General features: G+C 44.7%; 1 protein-coding gene across 1 annotated transcript in view; it reads left to right on the forward strand.

Moving 5' to 3' along the window:
- The window catches only part of SLC7A10 (solute carrier family 7 member 10), a 43,824-nt gene extending 37,109 nt beyond the window's left edge, over window positions 1-6,715 (forward strand). Inside the window, 7 exon segments of the mRNA XM_083454585.1 lie at window positions 171-294; window positions 424-527; window positions 1,577-1,673; window positions 2,515-2,664; window positions 4,137-4,314; window positions 6,349-6,450; window positions 6,453-6,715. Coding sequence (XP_083310711.1) covers window positions 171-294; window positions 424-527; window positions 1,577-1,673; window positions 2,515-2,664; window positions 4,137-4,314; window positions 6,349-6,450; window positions 6,453-6,475 — 778 coding nt within the window. The 3' untranslated portion in view covers window positions 6,476-6,715.
- The last annotated feature ends 3,886 nt before the right edge of the window (window positions 6,716-10,601 follow it).

Here is a 10,601-nt window from a genome sequence, read left to right on the forward strand (position 1 = left end):
CAGCTCTGACCGTCAGAAAGTTTTTTCCTACAGGTCTTAGGTCAGATTTTGCCCTGCTGACCTCATCCCGCTGTCTGTGCTGAAAGAGATCCAGTGCGGATCTGCGCTCTCCGCATTATGTGTGCCTGTTAATGCTTTTTGTTGCCCCCTCCTCCTTTCTCGAACGCCAGGAATCTACCTCGTGCCATCTTCATCTCCATCCCATTGGTGACCTTTGTCTACACCTTCACCAATATCGCCTACTTCACTGCCATGTCACCCCAAGAGCTCTTGTCTTCCAACGCTGTGGCGGTAGTAAGTAAAAGCGCCCCTGGACCTTTCCTTTCCTTCCCCTCCCCTTTTTTTCCTTTTTTTAATTACGATTATTCCTGCTCTGTGCCGTGTGGTATTATGTTTCAGTTTCTCTGCCTTTTGTTGCTTTAGACATTTGGTGAAAAGTTACTGGGCTATTTTTCGTGGGTTATGCCCGTCTCTGTGGCTCTGTCTACATTTGGAGGAATAAACGGATACCTTTTTACCTCATCAAGGTTAGACGAAGTACGATTTTGTTTCTTTTTCCGGAATGGGTGAGGGGAAACCTTTTGCTTTCTTGGATAGCTCTGAGTCTTTGTTGTGGGTCACTTTTGACAGCTTTATTCACTCATCTTATTTGTGTCCTGCCCTTTCTCCATATCACTTGTGGTGGTGTATTTGGGGTTAAGTCTGTGAGGTAAAAATTAGAATTTGCAGTTTGCTCTGCAAATTCTTAATTCCATTATGTTAAGAAACAAAAAAACTGACAGGAACATAAGAACATAGAAAGCTGCCTTATGCCAAGGCCCAATCCGCACCACATGTTGAAAGCAGGATCTGGCCACTTTCAACAGACATGGCTCCTGCCATAAAATCCCAGGATTCTATGTCATTTGTTGTGGGTGCTGAGTTTGTTGTGGGTGCTGAGTTGTTAGGACCCTGACCCCCATTTCCCTCCGAGAATTACAGTTCTCGAGAGTGCCCTGGGAAGAGGGATTGATAGTTAAACCATCCTGGGAACTAGCTCATGTAACACTGCCCTGACACAGTATTGTGAAACCTCCTGCAACAACCAATCAGGATGAATCCTAAACGAACGGCCAACATGGTCTCACCTTCCCACAAACTTTGTGCAGGGAAATCGGGATCAATGGTCAATAAACAGGTCATCTGGGTGTGCTGCATGTTTACATGCAAATTCCCCAAATGCATCAAAAGGTGGAACACTGATTGATTGATTGATTGATTGATTGATTGATGTTATATACCATCCTATACCAGCAGGTCTCAGGGCGGTTTATATTTCTGTTTTCTTACCGTCTTTTCTCTACTTACTACAAGAAACAGAGTGTTAATCCCTTTGAGCTCAGTTTGGCAGCCTTAAGTAGCCCATTATTATTATTATTATTATTATTATTATTATTATTATTATTCCCCTTGTTGAGCCATCTCTGTTTGATTTCAAATCTTTCAGTAGCCAGAAGAAAATGAAGAACAGATGCAGCTCTCTCCATGCAGTTGATGATCTCCTGATCCCACTAACCAGTTTTACTCTTCCTTCTAGACTGTGTTTCTCCGGAGCCCGAGAAGGACATTTGCCCAGCTTGTTGGCCATGATCCACGTCCAACACTGCACCCCAATCCCAGCCCTTCTTGTCTGTGTGGGTATTTCTCCTTTGCATACGACTCTGTGCCCAAATAGGCTTCTCAGGGGTTTACAAGCATAAACTGCCAAGATGCTTCGCTGTTCCTCCGATACCAGCTTTTGTGGCTTACAGATACCTCTTAGAGCATCCCAGTGATAAGCATGGGGGGCAGAGTGCATGTTAAGAGGTGTGTGTGTCTGTTTCATAGCAATCCTCTTAAGAAGAGTTCAGGAACCTCTGGCTGAGGGCTGAATGCAGCCCTCCAGGCCTCTCACTAGGCCAAGACCTTGCCCAACGCTGTCTCTTCCCTGGTCACACCTCTTGCCTTGCTTACATGCTTTTACCTGGTGGAAAGTCACCCTTGGCAGCAGTTGGCCTTCACTTAGTGCCAAAAAGAAAGCTTGTCGAACTTCCAAGAGAATTGCTGAGTGCACATTTAAAGCACATTCCCCATCCCCCCAAATTCCTGGGAACCATAGTTGGTTAAGAGTGCTGGGAATAATAGCTCGAGCCAACTACAATACCCAAGATTCCTGGGGCTGCACACTTTTCAGGCATGCTTTTAATACACAGTGTGTACACAATATAGACAGTGACGTAGCGTGGGGGGTACAGGGGGGGCCGGCCGCACCAGGCGCAACATCTGGGGGGTAGGGTTAGGGGGCACAAATTACTTGCCTTGCCCCGGGTGCTGACAACCCACACTACGCCACTGAATATAGAAGAGCCTCGGGGGTGATGGAAAAAGTATGCCCTGTCCAGGGAGTCGCAACAAATAAAACATAGAAATGAGAAGGTTTCCTTGCTTTTCTTCCAGTAATGTTTCCATTTCTTCTTCTTCTTCTTCTTTCCCCAGTGTCTGGCCACAGTGGTCATCATGCTTGTTGGGGACACCTACACATTGATCAATTATGTGTCCTTTATCAACTACCTCTGCTACGGAGTGACAATAATCGGTTTGATTGTGCTGCGCTGGAAGAAGCCCAAAATCTTCAGACCCATCAAGGTGAAAAATATTGGGGCTCTCTCTTGATTCTTTAGGGGTTTGGTAGGCTTGCGGATGATGCTCACTTCCCACGATGCACCTGAAGGAGGAGTAAAAGGGGAGGCTTTCCTTGCAGTCCTGTCAGCAGCCACAACCACGCAAAACGGTCCTCTCATCCGCCACCACCCCAGGGGATGATCTCCAGACTGTCACTGCTATGGAGGGAGGGGCTCGAATAAAGACTGGAAGTTTTGGTGTGCAGCATCACAGCAGCTCAAAGTTTGGTCCATGGTGACAAGTGGAGCAACCTCAGCCTTGCTTCTTCCAAGCCCACCTGCCGTTCCAGGAGGTGGCATCACTGCCTGCCACTTTCCTCCTCCTCCTCCTCCTCCTAGTTTTCTCCTTCTCCCAGGAGGAGGAGAAAACTAGGTTTGGGCCACTCCCCTTCCAGCTTTTGTGACAGTGGGAGGTGGCACCTATTCATGTAGGTGCGTTGGTCGATTCCTGTAAAGGACACGCTTTCAATTTTTGCAGTCCTGGCACAAAACCAGTTTTGCAGGTTTCTCCAATGCTTTGTTCAGCATTCTAGGAAAAGGAGAATCTGCACCCCATTCAGTTCACCTTTTATTGTGTTAAGTCACAACAAAGAAATTCAGTCCCATCACGGCAAACTAGCAGGGTGGCAACACACAGGTGTGTATTTCTGGAAAATGGTTGTGTAGTTCCCAGGGTTCTCTTGAGTTAAATTGTGAATATGTATTGTGTATTTAACATATTTCTTACCCTTCCTTCCATTTTTATAACTCTGAAGGTGGCCCTCAGTCCAAGTTTGAAAGCAACCCACTCTCAAAATCCTTAAATACTTTACTAAAAGCAGGAAACAAGACAACAGATTTATTAATTTTTTAATGAAAGAACAGGAATGACTGAGTTTCATGTCTTAGAGAGGATTTGAAACTGGGCCTCCTCAATCAGTTAATAAAACTATTATTACTGATGATTATTATTATGAACATTATTATTACCTATTACCTATTATTAGTATTACCTATTGAAGTTGTTTTAAATTGTTTTTGATATTTGTGTTTAAATTGTTGTAACCTACCCTGGGACCCTAGTGTGAAAGGTGGGTGAAAAATTTTAATAAAATTGTTCTCCAACAGTAATAATACATTTAAATCCCAGTTTTCCTCAAATGAGCTCAAGACAGCCTAAAGTTCCTCCTTGCCCCCTCCATTTTCTCCTCATAACTATCATGGGTGGTCTAGTTTGGTGGTGAGGCAGTGACTGGCCCATGACCCAAGGTCACCCCAGTGAGATTCAGGGCCAAGTGGGAGATTTGAACCCAGGACTCCGCAACTTAGCCCAACACTCTAACCGCTACACCACACTGCCTCTCAATCTATCATCACACCATTGATGCATACAGGGCAAAGGGAATTGGAAGGAAATGCCAGGCTTCTGTACACTTGCCATCTTTTTTCCCCTCTCAGGTTAATCTCCTGGTTCCAATCACTTACCTGACATTTTGGGCCTTTCTCTTGATCTTCAGTTTATATTCTGAGCCAGTAGTCTGTGGAGTTGGACTGATTATCATACTAACTGGAGTGCCAGTGTTTTTTATTGGAGTGTACTGGAAAAACAAACCAAAGTGTGTAAATAGGATAACAGGTAAGCGGGGAACCTGCGGGAGGGTGACTCTACGAGGAGTAAAAGCTGTGGTCACCATAGAGACGGGATAAAGGACGTCAGTTGCGTACGAAGAAAATGTCGCTGAGTTCAGGGTAGTCACAGATTCCAACAGCCTATTTCCGAATGTGTGCAGTGAGGGCAGAGAGATTTGAATTTGGGGCTTTCCAAAGCCCATCATTCTGTGGTCACAAGGGCCAACTCGAGGTCTGTTCTTGAAGTGGGCAACATTCAGTTTTTCTGCCCCATCTCGCATCTTGTTGTGGGTGGTGGGGAGGCAGGAAGGGTCGTGGCTCAATGGCAAAACAGAGCAAGGCCCCAGATTTACCGTATTTTTTGCTCTATAAGACACACCAGACCACAAGACACACCTAGTTTTTGGAGGAGGAAAACAAGAAAAAAAAATATTCTGAATCTCAGAAGCCAGAACAGCAAGAGGGATCGCTGCACAGTGAAAGCAGCAATCCCGTTTGCTGTTCTGGCTTCTGTGATAGCTGTGCAGCCTGCATTCGCTCTATAATACACATACACATTTCCCCTTACTTTTTAGGAGGGAAAAAGTGAGTCTTATAGAGCAAAAAATATGGTAATCCCCAATAACAGCATCTTCGGGTAAGGCTGAGAACAGGCTCCTACCTGAAACCCTGGAGAGCCACTGCTGCCAGTCAGTGTAGACAGTGCTGAACTAGATGGATCAAGGTAGCTGCTTCTGTTCTTCCCCTGATTGGCCAGCTACTCTCCAGGGAGTTTGGGAACAAGAACTCTCACCTCACCTGCTACATGATCTTCCTAACTCAGCGATGAATGGGCACCTGTGGGCCTCTGAATGTCGTGGCGCCCATCATAGCTTGATTACTGACCGTACTGAATGGGACTTTTTAGTTTAGAGAAAAGGCCAGTAAGAGGCAGTACAATAGAAAGTTATAAAAGTGAGGTGTGGAGTGGAGAAAGTGGCAAGAAAAAAGTTTTCCTCCCTCTCATAACACTCAAACTTGTGGACACTTCCAAGGAAGCTGAAAAGTTGGAAGATTCAGGGCAGATAAAAGAAAGGACTTCCTTACATAGGTAAAGGTAAAGGGCCCCCTGATCATTAGGTCCAGTCGTGACCGACTCTGGGGTTGCGGCGCTCATCTCGCTTTATTGGCCGAGGGAGCCGGCGTACAGCTTCCGGGTCATGTGGCCAGCATGACTAAGCCTCTTCTGGCGAACCAGAGCAGCGCACGGAAACGCTGTTTACCTTCCCGCCGGAGTGGTACCTATTTATCTACTTGGACTTTGACGTGCTTTCAAACTGCTAGGTTGGCAGGAGCAGGGACCGAGCAACGGGAGCTCACCGCGTCGCAGGGATTCGAGCCGCCGACCTTCTGATCGGCAAGTCCTAGGCTCTGTGGTTTAACCCACAGTGCCACCCGCGTCCCCTTCCTTACATAGCACAGTGTTAAACTGTGGAACTCACTGCCACAGGAGGCAGCGACGGCCACCTACGTGGATGGCTTTAAAAGAGGATTAGACAAATTCATGGAGAGAGCTATCGATGGCTACTAGTCACAATGGCTGTGCTCTGCCTCCGCAGTTGGAGGCAGGGATGCTTCTGAATACCTATTGCTGGAAACCACAGGAGCGGGGAAGGTTCTTGTGCTGGAATCCTGCTTGCTAGTATTTGGGGCGGGGGGAGTCTCAGTTAATTTCATTGTACACAGGTTGTACATTGACAATAAAGATATTATTATTAGCTGCCCGCAGGCATCTGGCTGGCCACCTCTGAGAACAGGATGTTGGACTAGATGGGCCATTGGCCTAATCCAGGAGGGCTCTGCTTTGGACTGTTGGGAGCTGGATTCCCAGGACATTCCAAGGAACAGGCTCCCCACCCCTGCTTTTAAGTGGAGATGCCAGTGGCCATTAAGCTTTCTGCAGGAAAAGTGGGACCTCTGTGACTGAGCTAGATTGAGCCACTGAATGGTGGATGTTCTGGCTACAATTAAACTGACTGCTTGACGACTTCCTCTTTTCCAGAGTCCTTGACGCACTGGGGCCAGAAGGTGTGTTTTGTAGTCTACCCACAAGGGGGTTCTATTGAAGAGGATGATCTACCTTTCACTCACTCACCCCTCCAGGAAGAGAAAAGACCTTGAAGAAATAACGATATATTTTACACACGAGAAGTAGATTTTTGTTGTTTTTGTTTACATGATGATTTTTTTTTTTGAAAAAAGAAAAATCTTGAATTTCTTTCTTTTTTTTTTAGAAATCCAATAGTAAAATGTATAAAATGAGATACACCTTTTCAGCAGCTATAGTGGACCGTTAATAGCACTTAGCTCTTTTTCCTAAAAAGAAAAAAGAAGAAAAAAAGAGTAAAAAATAAAATAAAATAAAATGAGCTGGCTTGTTTCTTCCTAGTGATGTATTTCTGTCAAGTGATAGATCTACATTCAGGCCCAATATGTAAAATTCTGATTGTTGTTGCTTATTCTGGTAGTTCTAAAGAACTTCTGTAAAGTTTCGCCATGAGAAAATAACACATTTAAGGAAGTGATGTGAAGTAGTGCAATTTGTTGAAAACAGCTTTGACTGACAATGCAGAACTGCATGATGACAGCTGCTTTCTGCAATAGTCCCTGGGCATCTCAATGCTTGCCTCTATCACTTTCTTTTTTTTTTAATGGACAAGGGAATGTCTTGTACACACAAACCCTGCCCCCATTGACTTGAAGCCCTTCCTTCCACAAAAGAAGGTTCATCCAGGGCATTGGGTTATTTCCATTAACTTATGACTCCCAACCTAAAACCTATATCCTCCCTTAACATATGCAGATTGAGGGTTTGTTGAAAAGACCACCCATCATCACTTGATTCAACAATGAAAGACCAGAGGGTGAATGAGAGAGCAGGGACCCCAGAAAAGTATTCCCAGAAAAGTATTTGCCTTGGAAGCAGAACATGTTTCACTTCCTGTTGAGTGTGTTCCATTTGTAAATCGAGTCTCCTGCTGCTATGGGAAAGCACGCCTTGGTTTAAGAACACTTTGGTTTAAGAACAGACTGTGGAACGGGTTAAGTTTGTAAACCAAGGTACCACTGTATTCTTAAAGACCCTCAAGTTTCATTTTTGAAAGAGCAAATCTTTAGGTTTCAACATAAACAAAGCTTTTTTTATTGTATTTCCATTAAGTTGACCTCATTAGAAGCCAAGGAAAGTGGGTCCTCAGAGGGGAGGGCTTCATGCCCAAAGGAAGCACCTGCAACTTTGCATCATTTATATGGGTCAGAAAAACCCACTTGCCATCTCTCATTGATTGGGCTAGGTAAGATTTTATATCACCTACCACTGTAGATTATATAGAGAGCCCTGACTACGTCTTAAGATATTTCTGTGTCAATAGCTCCAAGCTTACTTCTGTCAGCTGCACAACCCCTAGCACACAGAGATACAACCGTCCCTCCTACCACCAAGCCATTGCTTACTCCTGGGTGAAGGAGCACAGAGGGAGAGATGGGGAAATAACACAATCCCAAAGCGGGCAAAGTCATCCTATTTTTGGATTGACCTCAGCAGAACTGACCCGCCAGATGGAAAAGGATGGCCCTGGGTACCAAAGGGAGGTGCTGGACTGACAGTCCTGAGGCTGAAAATTTTAACAGATGCTGCCTAGGGAGGGGGAGAAAATCCAATCAAGTCTTCTTGATCAGGAGGGGAATTACTTCACAGCCACAGCAAAGACCACCCACGCTGCATGTTCAGTGACGCTAAGAGCTTGGGAGGGTTGCTTTGCGTGGCTCGTCACTTCCACGTCTCAGGACTGGCTTGCTCATGCCTATTTGCTAATTAAAAAGAAGAAAAACACCACTAAAAATGCCTGTGAAAATATATGCATCGAGTGTGTTTTGGATAAACATGTTAGCACTAGACATGTTCTTCTGCCGTTTACTAAATGACGGGCAGCAAACAACTAGGCAATCTTTGCTGATTTGTGATATTGTGAACCAACTGCTATGCTGTATTTTAAGCAGCAAGTCCTCTTTGTTGCTGCAGAGCATAGAGAGCGGCTTGTGTTTATCACAAATGTGTGCAACATTGACGACAGTGATAAAGCACTTGCCATCTGTTGATGGCTTTTGGAAACTCGTCCTCTGGAGGTTGTAGAGTCTCCCTCTTCAGCCCTGAATGCGCAACTCACCTAATCTGTTTTAGTAGCAACGGGCTGTCCTTGCAGCAATTCTACCCACTTCTGTCTAGAATATAGACAGGCTTGCGTATCAACACAGATACAGAAAATCAAACGCAGAATGTGACATTAGCCGCAGAATTCTGCACTTTCTAAGAACCTCAGAGCTTTCATTTAAAATCAGCAGCAAAACTGACTCTAAATTTCTAGCCCTTATGTTTGAAGATACATTTGAAAATGTGGGGACAACACCTAATTAAATATCAGGATCCAGAGGACTTTTTGGATAAGATATATAGTGGTCAAAGGATGGGACTTCAGCCTCCTGATTCCACTTCATTACTAGAAGAATCAAAGTACAGATTCAGGATAAAATATGCCAAGCAAGAGGAAACATGCAAAGCTGATCGCTTTCCCCAACTCACACAAATCACGTCTCCTCCTCCCCTTTGAAGCACAAATCATGCCCGGACAGCGCAATTCTGACTCAGCTTTTGCACAAGCTTTATTACAGGAATTGGCCTTGTTAAAAAAAAAAAATTCCCCCAAAATATTTTTTGGAAAAGCTCCGAGAAATCTTTTTGGTGATATTAACTTTAAATAAACGAGTAATGCATGCTAGTTCTGCCAAGAGATGCTACCGCCTGCAAGATTTTGAATTCAGAACTTTCCAGATAAACTAAACAAGTGGGACCCTCCACAAAATGTTGCAGTTCATCCTCACCTCCCAACAGAAACATTCCTATTCAGGCTTCCAGCCAGCTATGCTTTCTCCAGGACACCCATTCCCAGTTTCCTTGTCTGATTTTTGAATTGCCTAGGACTATGGAGCATGCACAGTTCTCACTGGGAATTTTTTTAAGGGGAGTCCCCTAAGGTTGTTATGTTTTTTTAAAAAGAAAATATATTTCTACCTCTGCAATCTGCGAAGGTCCTCCAACCAAGCTGACATGTCCTTCTTGTTTGTCAGGGGCCATAGTTCAGCATTCAGCTCCTGCATTCACTAGTAAGAGGAAGGGGTGGTTCAACTACCATTGACGGGTCTTGTGCAACCCATCTTACAAAGGAGAGACAATGTTAGGTTAATTTAATTACTTTTTGCTTTGACAGAAAGGTAGTTGAAACATTTTAATTTCCTTGGTAATTTGTATTGGGGGGGGGGGACAGATGACGTCTCTAAAGTTCACAATAAAAAAAGTATTTTGCTGATGCAGCACGCTCCGATTTATACTTAAGGCACACAGTCACTTGGGTCCAGCCAAAACCAAGAAATTTAAATTCGACTTTAAGGGGGTTAAAGAAACAGAGAGTATTGCTAGGCATCCTGAACCACATTCTTATACCTGATTGTATTATCACTGCTCCTCACTGCCCTTAACTTCAAAAACAACAACTGAAAAGGTATTTTTAAGTGACAGAATGCCAGAGAAACATTTGGTTACATTGTTAAAAAGCAATCAGCACTCTGAGAAGCGGCTACTAATGGCTATGCTGGCTGCATACCAGTGCCCAGCAAGTGCGCTCAGATCCCATCGATTACCATGGAACTGCAACACATACAGCAGCGCAGAGACTGCAGCCACACAAAAATAAAGCAGTCTATGGGAAAACGAAAAAGGGAATGGCAAGGACAAGCGACTGAAGTATTCTTGGAGACAGTTCAGGGGTTGCCTGAGGGGGTTGGAATTGTGTCCTTCCAGCCAATGGTGGGACATCATGCGACTCCAAGCAGCAAGCGCATGGGTGGTCCGACTTCTCCCATGCCACTGCTGAAGAGGGTCTGTGCACATTTACAAAGAGACCAGAAGTGTCCTCTGTCAACTTACCGCCAGTGACATGACTTGGGGAACTATGGCTGGTTTAAACTCACTAGGTTCCCAAAGTATAACGTACCACATGATGTTCAGAAAAAAATGTTGATTTCCCCCCTCTTTTGTTTGTTAAGTAGTCTTTTAAAAACTCAATTCCAGTTGCAGAGAACAAAGCGGAATCAAGATGCGGTTTCAGATCCAGGTTTGCTCGCTAAGGAGGGTTTGGCAAGCTACTGTTCCCTGAGCTCAGAAGTAGCATTGAGCCATGCGGTTTGTTTTTGAAATCACAC

The sequence above is a fragment of the Podarcis tiliguerta genome, assembly GCF_965153285.1.
Source record: "Podarcis tiliguerta genome assembly, chromosome: 8".
In the NCBI taxonomy this organism is placed as follows: domain Eukaryota; kingdom Metazoa; phylum Chordata; class Lepidosauria; order Squamata; family Lacertidae; genus Podarcis; species Podarcis tiliguerta.